Source organism: Cyprinodon tularosa, unplaced genomic scaffold (assembly GCF_016077235.1).
Source record: "Cyprinodon tularosa strain WSP-4 unplaced genomic scaffold, ASM1607723v1 ctg326, whole genome shotgun sequence".
In the NCBI taxonomy this organism is placed as follows: domain Eukaryota; kingdom Metazoa; phylum Chordata; class Actinopteri; order Cyprinodontiformes; family Cyprinodontidae; genus Cyprinodon; species Cyprinodon tularosa.
The window spans coordinates 708,285-733,440 of NW_024039037.1; the positions used below are offsets into that span (position 1 = coordinate 708,285).

The following is a 25,156-nucleotide window of genomic DNA, read 5'->3' on the forward strand; positions in this document are numbered from 1 at the left end:
AACAGTCAAGGAAAGCTAGAAGCAATAGTCCAGTGTTGTCAACTTATCGACATTGCCACTTTATTTGGGAACTTTTCAGAAAAGTTAAGCGACTTCCCCTGAAAGCAGAAATCCTCGTACTGTTACAGTCTCTCAACCGCACTGTGAGGTGCTTCCCTTAGTGCTTTCTCAAAAGCGCAGAGAGTTGTAGCTGTCTGATCCTAAAAGTGCTCCATGAGGTCAGAGCAAAGAGAGCAGAGGAGACCACAGCTGATATTTAACACACGTGCAAAGAAGTCAATTTTTCTGACCTGGATTACAAAGCAGGATATAAATATAGTTTTTAATCTTGTCTTTTTTTTTAAAAGTGTTGCACCAAAATCATTACCTGCTGTAATTTTTTATTCACCTTGTAATGCATGCGCCACTTATTATTTTGGGGGGGAAATGGAGGTATGTAGTCGGTGCTCAATTGATACACATTTTTAAAGGCCATTCTGATACTGATTATTTTCACATCAGGCTAACCGATCCCCAAAATGCACTGCTGACATTTTGAAGCCCATTTTAGACCTGCTTTTTTGTTCCTCCAGTTGCATGTCTCAGTTTAAACAAAAATGAAAAATCATATATTAAAAAAATAAAAACAAAACATTAACAATGGATCGCTAACAGAGGGAGCAACAAGGGGTTGCACAGGCAGATACTAATGCAAGAAAAAAGACATCAATAGTGGCCAAAAATATCGGCCTGATGTCTGTCTGAAGTACTTATCATACTGAGCACTACCAAGTCACACTGATTCACTATTTTGTGTAAAGACTGTTACTAACGGAAGTGAGGTTTCAAGTTAGATATTTTCAAATGTTTTTTAGTATGAGGTGTCATTTCAGACATTCTACAGAAATTCATGCATTATTTTATTAAGTAATATTGGATGGACACCATGGTTAAAGTATGTTGAAAAAATGTTGTCTCAAAAAAAGATATTGATTGCATTGATTCATCTATTTAAATGATGCTTTGTCCTAATAGCGCCCTAGGCGATAGCTGACATTGTAGATGAGAACTCCCTTTTAACAGGAAGAGGCATCGAGCAGGACCAGCCTCAGGAAAAGGAGGCCATCTGCCGCGACCGGCTGGAGGATGAGAAGGCAGGAAAGGAACACAGGCAAACAGAAACAACAGACATTGAATAATTGTTAAGGAAAGCAGTTAATTGCTGCAAAGAAATAAACATGCATGAATAGAACATAAATTAGACAGCACTGTTTGGAAACGTAATCAGCAGTTCACAGGATGTTGTGACAACTGATTGTTCTGTATCCGATTCCACTTTAAACTTCTGGAACCACAAGAAAACCTGCGGTTTGAGAGCAAAAATTTTTTTTTTTTTTTTTAAGTATAGAAAAAGGAGGTTCTGCTGTAATGCAAAGATGAAGACATGTTCCGGAGTACAAATGCGGAGTCATAATTGAAATATGATCTGGAGTTATAAGAGTAGAGATACTCGAATGTTTGGAATGATCATATACATAAACTCGGTGCGTCCTAATAGTAATAGACTTTGTTTGTTGTTGTACTATATCATGGAAACATGTATGTACAAAGTATTAAAGCCTGGAGAACTCAATGGCAAAAGCAAATTGTAACTTTATAATCTAACAAACTTATCGAGCATAAGAAGAGTCCGAGTGTTTTTTTTTTTTTTTTTTTTTTTTTTTTTTAGGGATAGGGGACTTGATTTTGGTAAATTATTTCTAAACTTTGACTCCTGTAAAGTTTGGACATGCAGTTATTGATTCTAAATGATTTCCTTTGAAGAGTTGTAATAAAAGAAAATGCCTTAACAGCGCAGCAGATATTTTTTCCTAGCCCTCTTTTTGTGAGCCTTCATTAATCATTTATATTTGGAGCATAGGCAATAATGCAGCACTATAGAAGAGAGCAGTCAATATAAAAAAGCACTATGATTGACAAAACTATTATTTTAATGCACTTAGGACTGTTAGTGATAGTAAAAGAGTAGATCCCTGATATATTGAAGCGAATGTAGATCATTGCTCCGATTTTCCCAAAAGACCGCCAACGTTTCCAACAAAGCATTCTTCCTCAGTTTAGTCTCTCTGTGCTCTGATGAAAAGTGTTGCCTGAATGCAACAAGAGGATATTTAAAATAGTTCCCATTGAAATATTCTCTCTGATTTCTGTTTCATCTTTTTCAATTTGCAACCCCTCACTTGGATAGAAAATGGCTAACTTGAAATCTCTTCCCTCAATAACAGTCTCCTCATAAAATAGAGTATCAGTGTCACCTGGCAGTGCTCAGTATGATGAGTAAACTGGGTGAGAAAAGAGGACATCTTTTTGTTTCTAAATAGCCAATCGCCTTGCAGTTTCCTAGTGTGTGTCTCTGGCTCAAAAAACTCAGCCATACTGGTTACAAAAAATGAAGGAACGTTTGGCTGATTTTATAATTAAACCGCTTGTTGGCTGTTATGTGATGCAATTAAGAGGCTAACAAAGTACTAATTTGATGCATATGTACCTGCACATGAATAGAACATGCAGATGTGCGGATCACCGTTACACTTTCCAGGAGTAGTCCTGAACAACAATACAAATATATGTTATTGTCCATATGAAAGGAAGGCATTAATTAAGGTTTCTTTTTTTCAGATTCTTTTTAATGTCATCATCTCTTATAATGTAGGCAAAGATTCAAAACCAGCATCTCTTGAGTAGGTGTAGAAAGGAGTCCAGTTTAGTATAGATGAAAGAACTAGATGTTATAATGAGTAACAAGAGACTGGGCACGATGTGTGGACATGAATACCAGTGTAAAAATGAAATATGGTGGGAAGGTGTCCATTTCACAGGAGAAACGAACAAGAAAGCAGGAACCTACTCATCCTTGGGTAGATGGATATGAGCAGGCCTGCTGCAATAATTGAGTTTGGTGGCTGGAAAGTGTGAAAAGCACCAAGGTAGCAAAAAGAGGCTATAACTGGATTTGACTGGAGGTGAGATTTACAACGTATGCGATAAACAACGCTGATTCTTCCCATATCAGGGACTCTCTGAGGAGACAGGAAGCTGCAGGACAGCAAAGGCACCTTGTAAATAATCTTGGGTACCAGCGGAGCCTGACACTGACCATCATTGCTCGGATCAATACCTTCAGCTCTAAGCCTTGAGGTAACTTGCTCAAGACTACATTGTAGAAGTTTTTTTTTTTTTTTTTCTGCTGAATTTAATATAAGAAATTGTAGAACAGCTGTGTCAAACACTCAAGATATGTTTGCAGATAGGCTCAGGCGAATATGGAAAAATGTCATCTGCATCAGCATGAATAATGGCCAATATACTGTTATGCATACATTGTGTGTTGTTACACCTTTGGGTAACCTTAGCTGGTAGCTGTTCATGCCTCATAAACTAAAGCAAAACTCTTGCTTGACATTTTATATGAGGGCTCTTTCCATACTTTGTTATTTCAGTCAGTCACTGGGGGCACCAAGTGTTTTTATGATGGGTGGAGATGCTGCGATGGAGAAAGGCAGTTCTCTGCATGCACTGCAGGCAGAAACCCCCACCACCCCCCGCCGTCTGAGTGCTACCCGCCCCACCCAGCTTCATGCTCCCCTCCTCAACTTGTTCCCTGCATGAAAAAAAGTGAAGATGTGCTGTGGCGTTGGCTGCCATTCAGCCTGACTCTTTCAGCGACCCCACAGAATGCCTTTTAGGCCTCCCCCAAGAGTAACAACTGCTGCATTTTATTACAGCGTGAAATGGGGAGTGAAAGACTGCTCTAGATGCTCCTACTTAACCATGCAGAATGTGTCACCATCGGGCAGGATGATAAGGGAACAAAGAGGAAATCAGATGCCCAAATAAATGCTTTTGCTGAGGCTCACAGCTCCAATAATGAGAAGTAGTCCACTAGTTTCTTATGAGGGCATTTATGCCTCTTAGGGTTAAATTAGTCAAGAAATATGTTAACATCACAACATAATTATATGCATTCCTTGTGTGACTCAAACAGATGGTTGCTATGTTGCCACCCAGAGAAAAGGGTTTGAGGGAGAACCAGCACATGTGCCATGGCCAGCTCAGTTATGTTGTCTGCTGGAGCTCCTGGGTGTATTTTCCCAAATTAGTTGCCAGAGGTTAAACACTAAGCTACTAGGAAAACAAGATTTTAGAATTATTGTTGGTTTTCTTGATGAAGTACCTGATTTATTGGCTGACTTGTCAATTTTAATTTGCAGATGTTAACATTTATTTTTAGGGTGTACCAAGCAAAAAATCAATCTTGGGCATTTTAATTTCAGAAATGGTCATACCTCTTAAGCTTTTTAAAATAATCACATTTGGTTTTTAGATTTAATTTTGTCATCGCATTTTTCCCATCAAAGCAGCTAAATTGTAAAGTAGTGAAAATACATTGAGTTTCCATTGAGTTTTCTCTGAAAAGCAGTCTTTACAAACCGCTTAACGGGACACCCCTAAATAAAATTGCCAATTGCCTTAAGAAGACACCTTGTTAATTCCACCAGTGTGTAATTTAATTAAATCAGTGAAAATTTAGAAGAAAGTTCCCAAGACATATGAAAATTTGCATACATGCAAAAGATACTTGTGGCAGAATTCTACCCCTCAGAAACGTGGCGGAGGCGGCATCATGTGGGGATTTTTATCCTTATCAAGTCCAGCGAAATGGCTTATAAAGAGGTTTATTGGGCCCAATACACGACCACCCTGCAAGAAATCATATCAGGTAAAACAAAACATGATACTAAGGTTCATCTTCCTGCAGGATGACAGGATGTCATTTAATTCGGGCAGGGTTTTCATTACCTATGTGCATAACTCTTTGTTTATATTTTACTAATGTTAATGTTAATGTTAAATCACAATTTCGCAATCGCAATTTTTTAAAGAAAAATAACTAAACTTAAAAAAAAAAAAGCTATCTCTCCTTGTGAATCCAAACATGTCACACCATCATCCTCCTCCTATTTCCTGTCATCTTCTTCGTCTAATTGCCAGTAGTAACACCCGGTTGTTGATCACTTGACTCATGAAGTAAAAAAGAAAGTTTCTGTTGCAGTTTTATGCACTACGCCAATTATGACACAGTCTCAAAAACTCTTCATTCTAGCGCACAGGCTTTTCCTCTAAAATAAATTTTCGGCTGAAAAATAAGCACTAGTCAATGATCAATGGAAACTTACTGACGGGATGGCCAACTCCAGGTCTCAGGTGCAAAAATGTCACTTTGAATATGCTGAATTCAGTGGTTGTAATAACGAAAAAGAATGTGGAAAACTTTCAGACTAACTTTGTTACCAAAGCACTGAGGCTTAAAATCTTTTGTCTGTTAAAGCCTGGATACAGCTGGCAGAAAGAAAATTACACAACTGGCATAGAAAAAAGAAAAGCTTCTGGCTCTTTTTCAAGCCTTTTTTCCTTGCCTGAATCAGAAACATGATTTAGATTGAGAACCAAACTGTATAAATAAGAATCAGGATCTTGATTGATGATTGCACCTTTGTAATTATATCCAGCCGTCGTATTTGCTTTGGCAAGACATCTGTTGTCGGCCTTTCTCTTCCATCTCGAAATGTCAGGTTTTGTAGGTGTGGCCCTCGCGGATGGCTGACAGATTGGCTGTTTCCAGCACACCTGCAGGGAGCTCTCCACCTCAAAGCAGATGCTTATCTTTACTTAAGAGAGCCATTTACAATAAAACCCACTTCCTCTCTAAGTTCCTTGTAGGATATTTGTTATTTTTAAGGAATGTCTAAAAACAAAAAAAGCATAAACAAATTATTCTATGTGGGTGAAAAAAACACACTAAACTAACAGCTAGCATTAAAATCTGTGTTGCGAAATCTCTGGTTCGCTTTGTGCTGTGTTAATTCATGCAGATTGGCACACAAGCATAGAGGATCTTAAGGTGATGCCAGTTGTATCGTCACATGCATAGCTGGGAGTGTCAGGAACCCTAGAAGAATCGCTCCTTAAGAAAAGCCAGAGGAATGCATTCAGTCTTTACATAAAGATCATTCAGCGAGCAGAATGAGCTTGATCCCCCAGCTTATGCGTGTATGTTTAGTGATTTGTAGAGGGGATTTGAAGGCTTTACATGTGCGTCTGCTGCTGGAATGTCCTTTAGGCATTCGTGCAGCGATATTCACCAGTCCAACACCTTATTGTTTGGGTTTGGGATGTAACGCCCGCTCACAGCTGAGATCAGAATAATGATATAAAGTTAACATATTATTCGTGACAGATATTTTTCCAATTGGACAGACTGAAGCCTGCCTTGGACGGCTCAGCCGAGCTCAAATGTCATCTCAAATCCCTGAGGTGCTGCAGAGTTTTAACCTGACTGGCTCTGTCTTAAACCACATTAGCTACTTTCAAACTCTCATCTTCCTACAATTATCTCTTCACCCTACACTCATACGCCTATAATTACTGGAGTGATATCTGTATTGCTCTGAAGTCATTAGGAAAATACCTACCCTCCCGGCTGTCTCGAGCCAGCAGTAAGAAACTTGTCATGCCGTCTGCGCCTGAGCTTATGCCCGCCGGAAGCAACACCGGGCAAAGCAACGAAAGGCTGAGCGTAAGAGTGCTGGCAGGCTTGCCCCTCTTCCCTTGATTGCAATGTGTCCTTCAAAAGCAAAGTTTATGTTTCATCATGTACCAGTCCACCACACTCCATAAAAAGGAAATAAACTTTACTCCGGGGATGGTAAAATAATGACAGAGCTGCCTAATGAGCGAATTAAAGAGCAATAAATACAAATCTGGCCTTCTGACTGAGATGTGATATTTCTTACCTCAGTATGAGTGTTTAATGTTATCCCCACAGTACAGTACAGTAAATGCCCTCATTTAGCCACTTTGCTCCACTGTACCCTACATAACTGTAAAGTCCTTCTCACATGTTAGACTAGATGAGGAGTAAAAGAGAAAGTCTTGAAAGTTCATTATTCAATCTACCTTTAGAGTTGTAGTTGATGAAAGATTCTAAATTAAATAGGGTTGAATGAGGGAGTTTGGCAGGTTGTCGGGTGGTGCATAAAAAGCCCCTCTCCTTTGCGTCTGAACCCGGTCTTCACATCGATCTGGAGGTACCATAATGGTTTATCAAATTTGATTCGCTCTCTGGTGTCGTCTCCAAAGCAAAAAGGTTGACTGACATGGCAGAGCTTCTTTTTAAAATGTTATCATCTAGTACTGTTTGGCAAATTGAGTTTGAGCTTCACTCATCGTGAGGTTTTTCTTTAATGCCTGTTTGAGCGTTCAGTGAATGCCTTCCCTGTTAGAAAAATCAGAATCCCATGAACTCTAAACCAAGTGTAAAATTTTTTAAACACTTTAAAGAGGAGTTCATTCCCAATGCCAGAGTGCAGTATACAGTACAGAGCCTTGCCTTTGTATCAAAGCTCTCCAGATTTTGTCATTTAAAATAGCTGACTTTGATGTATTTTAGTAGGATTTTATGTTATAGACTAGGGGGCCTAAATCCAGTCCTCAGAATCTACAGTCTGGTATTTTTTAGTGGCATCCCTGCTCCAACACACTTGAAGCTACGGAAGAATTCCTTTATCAGCAAATCATTGAGCTCCACTGAGGCTGGTAACGATACGTTCTATGAATTAGGATGTTGGTTGATTGGGTTTAAGCACCCCTGTAACTGAATGACGCAAAACTGTGAAAATTAAACTCTGAAAAATTGCGCTATGCAATGATTTTCCGCCAAACTGGGTTAGTGATACCCCTTTTACAGCAGCCTACATGGTGTATTTCTACCTAGCAGTATGTGAAATCTAATGTGATGACCATTGGACTGGTTTGATCTTAACGCCACAGCCTAGTAAAATGCATAAATCCACCCTGCAACTTAGATGCTTAAAACTTCTGTGAGTGGCATATTAAACTACCGAGTTAGTATATGCATTACCAAATTATTGGTTTGTTGTGCATTTAGACCCTTTAGAAAGTTTTGCTAAGGTATTCATACTACTCCTTAAAGGAATAGTACACCCAAAACATGATTAGCCTTCATTTTCTACTCACCCCCATGCTGAACAAAACTCTGGAGTACTTTTTTGATATCTCAAATGCATCTGGAGATCTGGGAGGCTTCTTGCTGTCTGCTGACATTCAAATAATGGAGGTCCATGGCGCCCGAGACAGAAAGGTCCATAAAAGTCCACAAAAACGTGTCAATATTCCTCCATACTGGTCGTCCAATGTATTCCAAGTGTCCTGAGTGGGTAGCATCCAGAATTTACTCGAAACGAAGTCATTTAGAATGTTTTTAGAGCATAAACAGTAGTGTATAGGATTTCCTAATAGCGCCCCCCATGCGCGCTCACGATTCTACGGAAGCCGGCAGACCAAACCGGAAGAAAGTGCGCATTCAGCGTCTGGTCTGCCGATAATGCAAGCGTAGAAGAAGAAATGTGCTGTTTACCTGTGCAAAGAAAGAAACAACGAAAGAAAAATGTCTGAGGACTTCAGTGTTGAGGAAGAGCATGAGTTCTTTGCCGAGCTGAATGCGCTGGTTTGGTCTGCCGGCTTCCGTAGAATCGTGAGCGCGCATGGGGGCGCTATTAGGAAATCCTATACACTACTGTTTAGGCTCTAAAAACATTCTAAATGACTTCGTTTCGAGTAAATTCTGGATGCTACCCACTCAGGACACTTGGATTACATTGGACGAGCAGTATGGAGGAATATTGACAAGTTTTTGTGGACTTTTGTGGACCTTTCTGTCTCGGGCGCCATAGACCTCCATTATTTGAATGTCAGCAGACAGCAAGAAGCCTCCCAGATCTCCAGATGCATTTGAGATATCAAAAAAGTACTCCAGAGTTTTGTTCAGCATGGGGGTGAGTAGAAAATGAAGGCTAATCATGTTTTGGGTGTACTATTCCTTTAAAGATGAACTTTAACACAACCTTGAGTCTTAAGCAGTCTGCAACAGTTTTTTTTCTTCTTTCTCGTCCTGTTTTTTGCACATCTTCCAAGAGGTCTGAAGAAAGGGTTCCACACGGTATGATCCTGCCACTACCATGTTTCAGCATTGGGACGGCGTGTTCACAGTGCTGAGAATTTTCTTAAGCACAACGTTTTGCATGAAGGCTAACTTTTATACTTTGTATAGAGATTAAATTACACACAAATTGATTCTACTTACTAATTAGATGGCTGATTGATGCAGTTGGTTGCTCTCAATTCTATTTGACCATTTTGGGATAAAGAGGGATGAATTGAAATGTGAAAGCTGTGTATTGCTTTCCTTCCACATCACAGTTATGCACTGTCATGTAAAATCCAAATAACATACTTTGAGGTCTGTGGTTGTAACGTAAATATGTGCAAAGTTTAAGGGGTGTGTTTGGTTTTGCAAGACAGTGCATGTTTTGGCTAAGTCTCATTTAAGGTGTAAGGAGAGGTCTGTCGGGATTGATACCAAACCAAGTGTGAGTAGATTTCCACAGCAGCCTCGAATCTGTGTGCAGACCCTTATTCGCTTTTGTGAAAGACAGCGAGTGTCCTTTGAAGGCATGCTTGGAATCTGTAACGAAACACAGTGTGACTGGTTGTTGTGAGTGTGGTGGAAGAAGCGTCTTAGTGAGGTGTCAGTAGGATGCTGGTCCGCACTCCACAGCTGCTGGTCTTTGATGTGGCTGCGTCTTTTGAAGAACTTACACCCTTCTCCTTTTTCCACAGTGTCTGGAGCCCTGCAAGGAATCTTGGGACCTGAAAGAAAACCAGTGCCAAGATTTATGTGAGGTATGTTACTACTCTGAATAACTGAGCTTCCCTCAGGATTTCAGTTTTAAGCTTTTTTAGACCCAGCGGGGAAATTTTACCGAGGGGAAAGTCTGGAAGGGGTGTGAAGTAACTCTTTCTGCGTTGTAACGACACCCTCCAAGAGTCTGAATCAGAGCCATTTAATGTACTCACAGTTTCAGTGAGTCATAGGCTGAAATCTAAACAGGACAGTCAAAGAGCTGCTTGTTTGTAGCCAGCCCTTTCAAAATGAATCTGACATATATTTTTCCTTTCCTCCTTCTTTAGCCCCTCTTTCCCAAGAAGCACTACGAGTGTCTTACAAGCTGCGAGTTCTTGAAGTCCGTTGAGGGGGTGAAGCAAGGTGACTGTCCTGCCCCGGAGAAGGCCAGCGGCTTTGCTGCAGCCTGCGTAGAGAGTTGCGAGGAGGATGGAGAGTGTTCGACCGTCAAAAAGTGTTGTAGCAATGGCTGTGGTCACACCTGCCAGGTGCCCAAGAATCTCTATAAAGGTAATAAAAACAAGAAATTAACCAGCTTATCATCATATGAGAAGTGATGTGGGAGTTATAATAACTGTTGCCATAATTAAGAAGTTTAATTTAAATAAATATGCCAAATCAGTTTTAAAAACTGATCTCTGCTTTCTTTCAGGAAGTACACAATGTATTAAAACCAACTAGAAAAGCAATCAGAGTGCAGATTTTGCCCCAAATGTGATTTACACATGTAGCTAAAACTCACACATGATGTGGATCATTACCAAATTTAAATAATAGTTCCTTGGCAGATGGAACACCGCTGGTAAAAATCGGTTCATACGTTTTCAATTGATCAATTCATACGTTTTCAATTCAATTGATCCGGACCATGTTCCCTTTTCTTGTGCGTTTGTCTTCAGTAAAATACCTTCTCACTTTTTGAGTCCCAAGCTGAGGCTTTTCACCAGTCACTGCTGCCACCCTCTGGATTAGTGGGGAATCAATGTCTCGTTATGTTAGAAAATCTTTAAAAAAATACTTGTATCCAGATTATGATGTGGTTCATTAACTAAATTTAATGGACTGTTGGCATGAGGGAGACCTCTGATAAAAATGTAATTAAAATCCATCCATAATTTTTCAAGATATCCTGTACACAGAGAGAGACAAACACACAAACTCTCCTTAAAACATAACCCCCTTGACGGAGTATTTGTCCTTTTCCTGCTTCACAAAGGTAGGCAGTGTCATGGTCTTGGTGTTGCTGTTCTTTACTTTGCTCCTTGTTTTCTAGATTTATTGGTTTAATTCCAGTTTTGTTGTATTTCTAGATTTATATTAGTGCTCATGTTTTTCTGTTGTCCCCTTTTGCCCTCTTGTGTGTGTGCGTTCCTTTCCCCTTGGCTCCCTTATTGTCTCCTCTCACACCTGCTCCTTGTCTGCTCGTTAGCCCTCCCTTTGTCTCTCTCTGCTATATATGCTCTCCCTCTGCTTTCACTCTTTGTTGGTTCCTTTTCTTTGCTGTCCTCCCATACTGTTGTCCATGTTCCTCGTCTCTCCCTGGCTCCTCGTGTTTGGTTTTCCCCAGATGTCTTCTCAGTTCTGGTTTGCCTTTAATTATTAGTTGGATTTTTGGATTCCTGCCTTTGTTTACTGTTTTGCCCCATTAAAACTCCCAGAAATCTCCTCAGCCTCTGCCTCTGCATTTGGGTCCTCCAAACCACAACTAAACCCTGACAGGCAGCAGGTAGGCAGCTTGACAATGCCATGATGGAAATTATTTTACATCCTAGTAGTATGCAGTTCTTAGTATACACACACACACACATCAATTTCAAACAGATGGTATCGGTATCGGTTAATACTGCACAGGCAGGTATAGGGTATCATACCGGGGCCAAAAAATGGCATCGGTGCAACACTAGTTTTAGCAACATGCTCCTGGTAGACCGAGTAAACAAAACTCTTTTTCCCAGTCCTGTGCAGGTACTTGGAGTAGAGAGCAACAAAGGGGCATTTCAACACAAAGAATAGGGCTCAACATTTAAACATTAAATCATAGGTGTCAGAGGGCAGCAACCCAGACATGTTCTTATAAATGAAAGTAAACTGTACTCAGGTGTACAGTTCACATTGGTGGTTTAAGGCTTACCGATTGTAACAAATCTCAGAGAAGTGCAGTGAACAGTTCCAAGCTTATGAAAACCTTTAGCATTCATGTGCAGCAGGTCTTCATAATTGTAAATAGATAGAAATGTTTATATGACAAGCTGCATTTTAACCTCAAAAGAAAACTGTAGTTTATTTTGATAGAGAAAGACAAGTTTCAGTTTGTTCACAGGATTGTCAGTTTGAGGCTTGGAGGTGAGTCATCGAGCGAGACACCAAGATCTATAGATCTATTCCAAGTCTGGACACACATAACTGTGTGTTCAATCTATGGCTATGTTTTTATTTATTTATTTATTTATTTATTTATTTATTTATTTATTTATTTTTTTGGTGCATGAACTAGCAGCAATAAGATATGATAGAGAATTAAAAAGCTTCATAAACCTTGAGACTAGTTGCTGGCTGAATATTGAATTACAGTCGTCATGGCAATATCACAAAGGAGTTTTTGCAGTATGTAATATTGGTATGATGCTGCATTTCCAGCTATTATCTGAATTATGATAAAACATTGGCCATATTAATATCTAATTTGAGTTTTTACCTACATAGAGACTGAGATACTAGATTCTAAAATGATATGGACTTAGGGATGTCTTGATCCCATGTTTATATTGGATGTAGGACCGATATCAGCCATAAAACTAATATCAGCCTGCATTTAAAACCTCTGAAATTGGCTTGCTGATTGAAACACTCCGTTTTAAGTTAATGTAACTCACCGGTTAACAATACATGGATCCGTTGTTCCCATACTTATTGTTGTTTACCATTGTTCTTTGTTTGATTAATGTCACTGTAAATCATTCAATAACATTTCACACTAAAAATAGGTTTTTTTGCTGATATCTTATCAGGTTGGCATGAGTATTTGTGAATACTCAAAGATGCAATATCAAAGCTGGTACCGAAAATAAACAATTTGTTTTTCAGGATACCAATAATAAATATTATTTTATAGTAAAGAAAAGCAAGTTTTGGCAAAGTAGTGATTAACTGAATTTAGTATAAATGCCACAGCTGTCAGTAATACCACTTTTTGCATGTTTGATTTTTGTATGTTTGGTAATGTGGCTGATGGAGGATATCTGAAGGTCAGAAATGGACCACATGGCAGTGAAATAACAGCCATCTGATATGACGTTCTGTACTGTAGGTATAGATGGCTGCCAAAGCGAAACGGCTACAAAGATGGAGAGATGGTTACTTTGTCTTTGCTGGTTGTTACTGGTGGTTTTATGAGTTGGATGTTAAAAATCTGAGCATCAACCTAATTATAAATTTAACAGAAGGAACAAGTCTTCAATCGGTTTATAATTATCTGGTTTCTTTGTTCTTTAAAAAAAAATTGTATTTAACTTGTCTATCCCATTTTTAAGATGGCCAAAAATGGTTTCTGTGTTATGTTTCTTAAACCCCAATGAAGTGTATTAAATGATTCTATGGAAGGAGAAAAACATATAATGAAGGAGCCAAAGAATCTCTGCAAAGGTAAGAGTATAGAAAATAAATGAGTCAGAATGTAATGTGTCTGCAGCTATGATGACTGTCTAGGTTAAAATCTTTGAACATTTTAGGTGGTTGTTTTTGCAGCACTATTGGTTACTAGTGGTTTAATGAACTGGAAGGCAAACACGAGCAGCTGCTTTGTTACAAACACAACAGAAGGAACAAGTGTCGTATTGGTTTACAGTGCAACCGCACAGTCATTTTATCTTGAACTGACTTCATCATCCACATGGCAGAAGTAGTTTTCCAACCACAGAGAGGCATATTAGAAAGGCTGTTGGCCTGCTGAGGAGCTGGGGGGTTGCAACATCTTGCCTGTGGCTGTCCTCTTCTCATCCTATGATGGGAGTGTTTAAAGGTTGATCCACTGATGAGGGAAACATGCCAGAGTGTGGCTCAGATGCTGATTCCTGGATAAATGGTTGCGTCTTAATATGTTAGTAATAACTAAATGTGTTCTTGTGAATTTTTCATGACAAAACAAGCTATGATCTTTTAAATTATTTTTTTTATTAATCTAGGTCAATGAAATGGCAAAAAAAAACAAAACAGTTTTCCAGAATAAGATAAAATTGTTGTCATTAAAGCATATCCAAGGTAAAATTTTGGATATTACTTTCAGATTTATTGGTAAAAGTTTTGGCTTATTTGTCTTGACTCCCTAGGAACTTAAGAGTTTATTTAGACAAGGAATTAATTTACCGTAGTCTGCTTCAGTCTACAAAATGAGGACTATTTTTCTGGCCACACTTTCATCCTTGCTATGTGGACTTTGCTTTGCTTCTTGAATCACAGTCATGTCGGATGAGGAAGGGGCCATTACCAGACTCTTTCCCAGGACGTTTCACTTTTATTTAAGTTATTTTGGTGCAGGGCTGAGATTAATCATCATTAATCGATTATTGAAATAATCGTCAACTAATTTAGTAATCGACTTATCATTAACTGGAGTCTAGAGACTCTATAACATGCCTTTAGCTGACAGAGTGATCCACTTAGAGCCATAATTATACCAAAATTGTGAAAAAAAATGTAAACATTCTGTATTTAAGAAAAAAAAAGTCTTTATCTTTCAATATGCTCTATCCAGAACTCCAGTTTTATTTTGCAAAAATTCTTCTTTAAGGAATTTTTTCCTATCCGATTATTAACCGATTCATCAAAAAATAATCGAAAGATTAATCGATTTGCAAAACAATTGTTAGTTGCAGCCTTATTTTGGTGGTTATAAAAATACTTCGGCTATAAGTGATAGGAAATGCAAAATATAAAGTGCATACATATATAAAGTGTTCTGTGCCACCTCTCATTAAAATGTGTAAAATAAATATGAATCAACAAAGCTGTTTTTATTTGAGTACTGTAATTTTACGTTTAAAATCTTAACAACAATAAAAAATATTTAAGCCCATTTACTCACTGGGATGAAAAAAAAAAATGCAAATTGAGAAAACTGAATAAAACTGTTAGTGCCACCAATGTTGCCACCAGTGCTTTTGATCCCTTGTAAAGCCTACTTGTGGCCAGTCACGTCTCACAAGGCTGTAGAGACAAATCCTCTTTGCACAATCTTTCTGAATCTTGCAAAGTCCCGGATCCTCTCTAATGCCGCCTGTTCTTCCAAGGACAAAATTAAACATGGAAAACGGTTTATTTTATGCCAGGTGAAATGTTTATGAGCTGATTTGGCCATGTGGTTTTAGTCATTATCCTGTTAAAAGATGATGACCCATATTCAGAGTACTCCCAGAGCCTGCCAGACATTTGTTCTGAACCTGGTATTCCATGATAAATAATTTCCTGGATTTAATCATGCAATACACTTTAATAATGTTTCTTATTGTGTTAGAGCTGTCAAAACAGAAATTTACTCTCATGTTATTCCTCTGTTATTTCAAACAGACAAAATTATCAGAAATTTTACATTTCAAATTGTTTTAGTTTTTCCTTTAGCTTGTTTATTTTTAGTTTAATGTTAGACAGTTTCTTACACCACTGCACTTTGTCTGACTTTCTTTTTTAAACACCAAAATGAAACTGACAATTTACTCATTTTATTCTTTCTCACTCCATAAAGGAAAGCTCTGTGTTTACACCATGAATCTTTCTCTCTCTGGTTCTTTTTTTTGAGAAGAGATCACTCGGCACAAACTATTTAAATAACAATTCATGATGTATATGTATTAAATAACCATGACACATGACAACGGATTTTGACAGAAATTCTAAACTTACTCAGTTCAGAGAAACTGCTTTGAGCTACAGAAGGCAATGCTTACCAACCGGGCTCACACCTCTTAAAGTGGCCCTGAATCACAGCTAAAGAAGCATTTTACACAACTCCAGTCTTCACATCTGTGTCACATCTTCACATCGTTACATCATACACTTCTGTAAATGAGGAGACACCAATGGCTCAAAATATTACCCTATGTTTTTAGATCAAGGACACTGCTCTCATTCAATTCCCAAAATCTTTGCCACGTACATAGCGGAATTGTCCTAATTAGGTAAACTACTTGGGAAAACATTAGTTTTGACATATCACCGGCAGGTATTATTAGAGTTTAACAGACTCACACATCACCAATAAAAATAGTCTTAACAACTCTGTCAAAGTGTTTTCAAAGCCACCGTATGTTGTGCTGATTTAATTTTTAGCCAGGGAGCGGACTGGTCAAAAGTGTCCGATTCAGGTCACTTTGTAGGTCTGTATCTCTGGAGCATCAGGTTGGTTTAAACCCTGAAAATAGATTAACCTACAACATTTTTTTAAAAGTACAGTACCCCTTAAAGCATCCTTGGCCCACCAGACGGCCCTTAAGGATCCAGTAGCTTTTAGCCAAGCCCCACTTTTAGGAGTTAAAACAAAGGGACTTTAGAGATTCTAGCTCACTGACTTTACCATACAACAAAGTAGCTCAGAATATTAAACCCATTACTTGGTTGCTTTCATACATTTTTAGCCTGTTTCATATACCTATTTAACGTCTTTCATGCTTGCCATGAACACATATCTGAGTAATGCGTCTTTACAACAGGGATGATTTATTTCTATTTGAACACAGATTCAGGTTGCTGGCTTTTCTTTATAACGAGTCATCATAAGAAAAAAACGCAGTAACAGTGCAAAGAGAAATATCTGGTTTAAATCACAAGTGGTAAACGGTAAAAAGCTCTGCAGATGATTTATGTAACATAAGATTTAATTATCAGTAAAAACAAGTGAGCAGACTGTGATGCAAAACGCCAAACATCTAGAGACGTCCTATAATGATTGATAGTCCACACTATTTTCATTGCATAAGACTATTTTTAAAAGGAGTAGGTTACAGTCACATTTAAAAAAGAGAGCCACATCCCTCTTCTTTTTATTAACTAAGTTAAATATCATAGGTGATGATGGGCTGTCAGCATTTTAACATGATTAATAGCGGTAGTCTGGAGCGATTCCTTCATAACATCAGTTGGACATCTCAGTGATGTAAATGTTTGTTTCTTTTTTTATGGCAGCATGCTCCGAATTATAAATCTGTTTTTTCATCTATTTACATTATGCTTCCTTCACACATTCGTCACACTGTTCTTGCTGCAAATTGGAATCTATTTCAGGTATAGAAATGGAAGGATAAGCTTAAAAGAGTTTTTTTTTTTATTAGAGACAAAGATGTATCCAGGAATCTTAGCTCCTGTAGAAATGGTTTTTAAAAGGGCTGCCCAAGGCGACTGGATATTTCTAAGGGTGCTGAGTCGTTATGTGAGAGAAAACCGAAAGGCCCGCCTTAACCTGGAGATTGGTAGCTGGATCTACATTACACACAGCGGCTTATATGGCTGGCAGCCTAAGGCCATAACAGAGATGAGGAGATGGAGCAGTGGAAGATGAGTTTAAATCGAGCTTTGAATTGCTGCAGTGATGGACTGTAGGGGAGAATACTTTCAATCACATCAGGCATGTTTTGCTGTGCTTCTTGTTTAGCAGCGTAGAGCAGGAACATGTAATGTGATATTTGCAAAGAGGAGACATACTTTGATTTCCATTTGGTTTAATAAAATCAGACGGTAGTGGAGGTAGATGTCACGCTCCAAAGGTTTGAAGCATTGCAAGGTAGAAGAAGCCTTTACAATAGTGGTTGTGTCTCAGTTCTTTTTTTCCAATTTTAATCACATTGAAATAACTAAAATATGCTGCATTGAGCTTGTATTTTCCATATAATCATAAAGCAGTGCAAGACAATACAGGTGGAACTATTCCTTTTAACAATAACTTTAAAGTCAGTAAGAAGATTCCACTGTTGTGCAATCAAACCTCAGTTTATATACAGGCATTCTATAAAGCTCTCAGGTTGTTTTTTTTTTTAGAGATGAAGTCAAAGGAACACAACGTGCAGCTTAGGGATAAAAGTTGTTGGGAACTTTAAAGATTTTCCAAACATTGCCACAAGCTACAATGCAATGGTTTAGATAAAGCCTATCACATCTTAATTTAACATAAGAATTTGACATTTTTGATTGTACTGTAGAAAAAAATTGAGAAAGCACACATGGTTAGTGAACTTTTCCAGCATCAACACAGTGACTGGGTCATAAAGAACCACTTGCCTCACTCACCTTTGGCTCAGGTTGCATGGATAGATCGCAAATAACATGCCCTACCTACCCAGAACGTATTCACAGTGCTGAACCTTTTCCACAGTTAGTTATGTTATAGACTTATATCAAATGCTATCCAATTAATCTATCTCCACCAAATTCTTCAAACAAAACTATTTTTTATAGATTGTTGTGATTTTACAAATAGAAAACTAAGAAATCATTTATGTACATTTTTACAGTCAGTCACAAAGCTCAAAATAAAGCTGACTCTTTCCTTTCGCTAGACCTGTTTCTACAGATTTAATGGAGTCCAACTTGGAGGAATTCAGTTGAATAAACACGATTATAAAGACACATGCTTGTCAATAAAAGGTTCTAGATGACAGTGCATGTCGCAGTGTTAGGGCCTTTTTTAGGGAGGCGACCAAAAACAGAATGGCCATTCTGTCAGAGCAGAAGTGTTTCTGTTAAGAGAGAACCACTCATCACCTCAGCTATTCACCAATCCTGCCTGCATGGCCAAGGGGCCTTATGAAAGCCACTAATAAAAGAAAAAAGCACACTGGAGCCCATCTAGGTTTTGCCAAAAGGTACCTGAAGGACTCTCAGACCATGAGAAATGAATTTTTCTGGTCCGACGAGTGAAAGATTGAACTCTTTGGTGTGAATGACACATGTATTGATTGTAGGAAACCACTCATCACCAGGTCATGCCTACAGTGAAGCATGGGGGTGGCGGCATCATGCTACGGGAGATTTTCAGCAGCAGGACCTGGCAGACTAGTCGATATAGAGCGAAAGATAAGTGCAGCAATGTAGAGACTTCAACCTCAAAGTAGAGGATCAGAACAACTCTGTAAATTTTCTGAGTGACCAGGCTAAAATCCAGGCAGGAATCGGATTGAACATCTCTGGAGAAATTAGAAAATGGCTCAGCTAATACGTCTTCTATGCAGCCTAATGGAGGTTGGGATGCATTGCAAAGAGGAATAGGTGAGACGGCTTAAAGATAGGTGTGTCTAGGTTGTGGCATCATATTCAAAAAGGCCTGAGGCTGTAACTGGTGCCAAAGGTTGATCAATAAGTTATTAAGCAAAAGCTGTTAATAGAGAGATAATATGTGATTTCTTAGTTTTCTGTTTGTAATATTTTGCAATAATTTCTAAGAACATTTTCACATTGTCCTAATGTGGTACATTGTGTACAATTTTCATAAAACAGACTAATACCATTTGGGATAAGGCCGTAAGCTAGCTTCATTGGGAAAAATTGTCAATACTTTCTGGATCCACTGTGCACTGGATTACCCTGAGCTTTTTGGTGAAAGTCAGAAAGGAATTCTTATCCCCATCCTCAGTGTTAAAGGTCTAATTAGTTGCTCATGGTCTGAAGAGCATAATTGTTTCTTCGTGTGTTTGTAGTTTTCGGCGTGATGAGCCACAATGCTGGAAACCATTAGCAAACACAAGCGAGGAGAAATGGAGCGTTTCCCCCACTGAGATCACTCTCAGATGTGTATGTTCAGGTTAGGGTCCCCCCCAGCTCATGTGTATGCCGCTCGATAGAAAAAACTCAAGAACTCAGAGACACGGGGCCCCTGCTGAGCTTTTGATCTGTTGTAGAAAACCATCTTCTTCCACTGCTCAAAGTTTTATTTGAGGAAACAGGGCTTAGATAAAATATGCTGTTCAAGAATAGAAATGGCAATTCTATGTGCTGCTCATGACTCCTGCATTTCCATATAGCCTCTTTAGATTAGCTTTTTTCATATTCTTTGAAGATCGGACATGTGATGCAATTCAGTTTGTTTTGCATGGTTTCTAAACAAAATAGCTCCACGATAAATGCAACAATCGTTGATGTCAGATAAAGCTAGAATTTAGTGAGTCTTGTTGACACTGTTGCCACAACTCCGTCAATCAGTCCCAGCTATATCTGACTTCATTGAAAACATTGTGAAACAAGCGGTTTTCGAAGGGTTTTCCTGTGCCTCCATAATTGGAGCCGTCCCGATGACAGTATGTGCGTGAGGATTGAGAATTATATTCCCAAAGTGTAATCTTTGGCATGATATAGACACAAATGAATGGCGCAGTCTTGATTGTTCCTCGGCAGAAGTTACATCATAGTTTTTGAAGTACGCGTGTGGCCCTTGATAAATGAACGCTGCATAATGTTTGGAACAAACTTGACTTAGATTTTGTCAACTTGAGTGAAAATGCACTATCCTTCCTCCCACTTGCAGCGGAAGAGCTTGTTGGTGCGTCTGTAGATAAGATGTTTTTTTTATTATTTATTTTGTGCAAAGCTGTGTGTGCCTTTGGAGGATGAGCAAAGGCAATGGGAGGGGAAGAGGAATGCTGTGGTTAGCTCGGTGTTGGTTATTTTGCAGGAAATCTGACACGTTTGTTCGCACGTACAGGGACACACGCAGACTCCGAAAGTGCCATAGAGCTGTGAAACCACAACACAATGACCCCCAGCTGTTACTTTGCAGAGATTTGCTATCAATGAAAAGAAACAAAGTACAGACGTTGTAACCATGCAACTTCAAGGTATTATCAAGACATTTTGAAGTGGGGTTATTTGGAGTTTTTCTAGACATTTTATTTTCCCTAGAAAGTCTAATTTCCCTGTATGGTACCTGAGCCAGTCTAATGTGGATGAAATCTAATAACAACAAAAATGTCATTAATATGCATGGAAATAGTAATGGATTGCTTTTGCATTCAATGGTTATTTATATTGAAGGGTCCAGTGGAACCTGAACCTATATCTGTCCACTGGCTCTCTGCATTTAGTCTCCATGGTAACCTACTGTACAAGTTAAAGGAATAGTACACCCAAAACATGATTAGCCTTCATTTTCTACTCACCCCCATGCTGAACAACACTCTGGAGTACTTTTTTGATATCTCAAATGCATCTGGAGATCTGGGAGGCTTCTTGCTGTCTGCTGACATTCAAATAAGGGAGGTCTATGGTGCCCGAGACAGAAAGGTCCATAAAAGTCCACAAAAAACGTGTCAATATTCCTCCATACTGGTCGTCCAATGTATTCCAAGTGTCCTGAGTGGGTAGCATCCAGAATTTACTTGAAACGAAGTCATTTAGAATGTTTTTAGAGCATAACCAGTAGTGTATAGGATTTCCTGAAAGCGCGCACATGCGCGCTCACGACGCTACGGAAGCCGGCAGACCAAACCAGCGCATTCAGCTCGGCAAAGAACTCATGCTCTTCCTCAACACTGAAGTCCTCAGACATTTTTCTTTCGTTGTTTCTTTCTTTGCACAGGTAAACAGCACATTTCTTCTTCTACGCTTGCATTATTGACAGAGCAGACGCTGAATGCGCACTTTCATCTGGTTTGGTCTGCCGGCTTCCGTAGCGTCGTGAGCGCGCATGTGCGCGCTTTCAGGAAATCCTATGCACTACTGTTTATGCTCTAAAAACATTCTAAATGACTTCGTTTCGAGTAAATTCTGGATGCTACCCACTCAGGACACTTGGAATACATTGGACGAGCAGTATGGAGGAATATTGACACGTTTTTTGTGGACTTTTATGGACCTTTCTGTCTCAGTCACCATAGACCTCCATTATTTGAATGTCAGCAGACAGCAAGAAGCCTCCCAGATCTCCAGATGCATTTGAGATATCAAAAAAGTACTCCAGAGTGTTGTTCAGCATGGGGGTGAGTAGAAAATGAAGGCTAATCATGTTTTGGGTGTACTATTCCTTTAATAGATGGTAGTTTCTACTAAATCCTTGCTGCTTTTGGTTTTGGCTTTGATATTTACAACAGAAAAAATAAAAGGTTTTGCAACAGATCCAATTTCATTGTTTGGAGGAAAAGATTTGGCATACAGTAAAGCTTCAATTTACTCATAACATTGGATTTTAATAATGTATAAATGACTTGACTGATAAACCTTTTTAGGAGTTAGTAAAAGATTAAGGTGATGGGAGGGAGGTCTTCCAACCTCAAAGACACCTCATTGCTAATGACATACTAAGCTGTTCAGCAATCACACAAACAGTTTTAATTTCCAAAATGCCCGTAAAGGTTATTCTATTCATTGCTGACAAAATACTGCTAAATCTAGATTTTCAGTGGAGTTGAATGATTTGGGATTAATTGTAGTTGTATTGAGAGAAGTTCTGAAAGTAAGATGAAAATTAAGAATGTTGCAGTCTATTTTATACGACTGTACATTTTATTATCCATTTGCAATTAATAGTAGGAAGAAATGGTGTCAATGTTTCCTGCAGATCAGCCCCATATCCAAGCCCAGGCTTTGTTTCTTAAGACACCAAAATTAAGTTTATTCACATTTGCCCGTACCTGTGTGGCCTGGCTGTTTCTCCTCCAACACAACCCACCTAACAGCTTCCAGACATCACCAAAGGTTTTCTCAATCTCCATCAGCACCTTAGAAAGGAAAGTGAACTATAGCTTAAGAAGCAAAATCCCTTCATGAGACACACTTGTTCCCAAATAGGTTTGAAAGTTGCTTCTGGACCTTTGCACTGCACTTTTCTCAAAATAGGTGTTCAGTGAGCTTCCTAATTAGAACTAAGCTTTGTTTCTCCAAACCAAGATGGTTCAGGTTAGATTAGGACTCCACTTAAATACTTCACAGGACTTCACATAAAAGAAAAAACAAATCTTAGTTTGAAACTCCAAATATGTTGTGCAGTGGTTAAGCTTGTTTTCCAAGCTGTGTGTAATCACTCAGCAGCCCAAACGTTGTGCATGTAAACAGCCTTGATAACATTGTTCGCCGTCGTGCAGCATGGTGGCCTTGTACAAACTGCGACGCCGTTCATAAATGTGAAGCAGGATTTAGCTAATGAACAGTGACAGAGGTCCAGCATAACAGCCTGGGGAAAACAGGTGATTTATCAGAAACAGTGTCGTGTGTGCAGCCCTCTGCTGTACTTTCAGCCTTGTTTTTCCAATCTCCATCTCATTATCACTGTGCCCAACGCTCAGTCAACAACTCACTATATCTCTGCTGCAATAAATCTGCTTGAAAGCCTCAGCCGGACTTGGCTGAGTGTTTGGCTCAGTGCTGGGCTTATAAATCTCTTATCTTTATATTTATTGCACATGGCCATGTCAGCTTTGTCTGAAGGGCTAAAAGTGAAGTTCACCGATGCAAATTAACATCCTGTGCATGTGTGCCTTATTGCACTGGTGTGTGTTGCACCTGTAAAATATAGAGAGGGAGAAAAAAAAAAGTTTTGCGCTCCATCTCGCATACCTAGACGCAAACTACGTGTATCATCACTGAGAAGTACGGCTACTAAAACATTAAAGTGGCGGCCAGGAAATATCGCAACCTGTCACACCAGAGAGAGATGTTGCTGTTAACCCTCAGCATGTATTAAATCTATTGCTCTGAGGTCATGTCTCATTTTCAGATCTGTATCTCTCCCAGCTCCGATGTTGACTTTTTCTTTTCCAGCCTACTTTCACCCAGGAGGAGGAAGGATGAAAAAAACATTGAATTTGAGCTATGATGTTTCACACAGAGTGGTTTTTAACTCATCCTGTACTTTTAGGAGTCCCTTTGAAACCGAGGAAGGATCTGGTGTTCTTGGAGCAGCCTTCAGGTCCGCTGGAGATCCGCTGGTCATCCAAGTTTAATATTTCAGTCGAGCCAGTCCTCTACGTAGTCCAGCGCCGCTGGAACTACGGCATCCATCCCACCGAGGATGATGCCACAGAATGGGAAACAGTGGCTCAGGTAAGAACCAGCATATAAACTCCCCTTGTTTTTTCTTGGAATTAAATTTGCCCCACACGGAAGATAGAGCTTCTTCCATCATTGCATGCATCATGCTACAGCTGTGAAGCCGTAGTGCGATGCACATTCCTCACAGCCACAGGGTCATTGAAAGTTTGGCAGGGAGAAACACGCAGATGACTGATGTGGCAGCAGGCTCAGATTGGGGCTGTGACCCTGCCTAAACCCTGACCCCTGTGGTTTGCTCTGCCCCCCCCATCTGTCCCTCAGACCGCAGAGGAGCGCATCCAACTGGCTGACATCAGAGCCAGCAGATGGTACCAGTTCAGAGTTGCAGCAGTCAATGTCCATGGGACTCGCGGCTTCACTGCACCCAGCAAACACTTCCGTTCCTCCAGAGGTATGTGTGTGTTTATGTACAGTATATTAATGTGTGTTGCCAGTTAATGCTTGAAACTTACTGGCCTTTATTTATTATGTTGAAGATGGGTGGAAGCTTTTGGAAACATGAGGCAAACATTTTTTGTACTGGGAAAATTTGCATTTTTAAAAATGCTGCTTTAATTCTCTTTGTAGATGATTAAATATCACACCCTTATTGACAAAGTTACATATGTTGTCTTTGGCCCATTTGGAAACTTAAAGCCATTTAATAAAATTCTATTAAGTTTAATTATATAGCACCAATTCACAACGCATGTCATCTCAAGGCACTTTACAGAGACAATACAACCAGATCATACTGTCAGGTTGGTTCAGTTTTCTATCTAAGGTAAACCAATGATTGCATTGACAAAAAAGCAATCCCTCACACCATGCACCATGCAAAGTGCTTAGTATCTCTTAAGGCAGTCACATATTGTCACATTGCACAGCTAACAACTTCACTGGATTTCAGTGGGATTGACCAACAATATAATACAGTCATAAAGCTGCAGAAAAATGATGCAGGGTATTCAGACTAATTACTAATAAAAAACAAAAACAGTGTGTTGCACATTTGTATTCAGATCCTCTAAGTCAATAAAGTTCAGAATTATGTATACTGCATATATATATATATATATATATATATATATATATATATATATATATATATATATATATATATATATATATATAAATAGTATGTTGTATAATTAAATGTACTTGTAAATTGTTTGGTTCAAACCTTATCTCAAGTTAATGTTTTTTTTTGTTCTGTTCTCAGACAATGATCATAAAATCTGTACCAAGAAAATTCTGATCCCATCTTATGTTTCTCTGTCTGACACATCTTTATTCAACTTTCTAAACAGCCCTGCAGATGGCATTTGTTAGAGTTATTGTTGAATCATCTTGTTA

The 25,156-nt window shown here is 39.0% G+C and overlaps 1 protein-coding gene across 1 annotated transcript in view; it reads left to right on the plus strand.

Annotated features, from left to right (window-relative positions):
- Window positions 1–25,156, plus strand: part of LOC119788788 (anosmin-1) — a 71,145-nt gene that overhangs the window by 28,566 nt on the left and 17,423 nt on the right. The window contains exons 3-6 of the mRNA XM_038293419.1: window positions 9,739–9,801; window positions 10,090–10,312; window positions 23,628–23,812; window positions 24,083–24,212. Of these exons, the coding sequence (XP_038149347.1) occupies window positions 9,739–9,801; window positions 10,090–10,312; window positions 23,628–23,812; window positions 24,083–24,212 (601 nt within the window). The remainder of the gene's footprint in view (window positions 1–9,738; window positions 9,802–10,089; window positions 10,313–23,627; window positions 23,813–24,082; window positions 24,213–25,156) is intronic.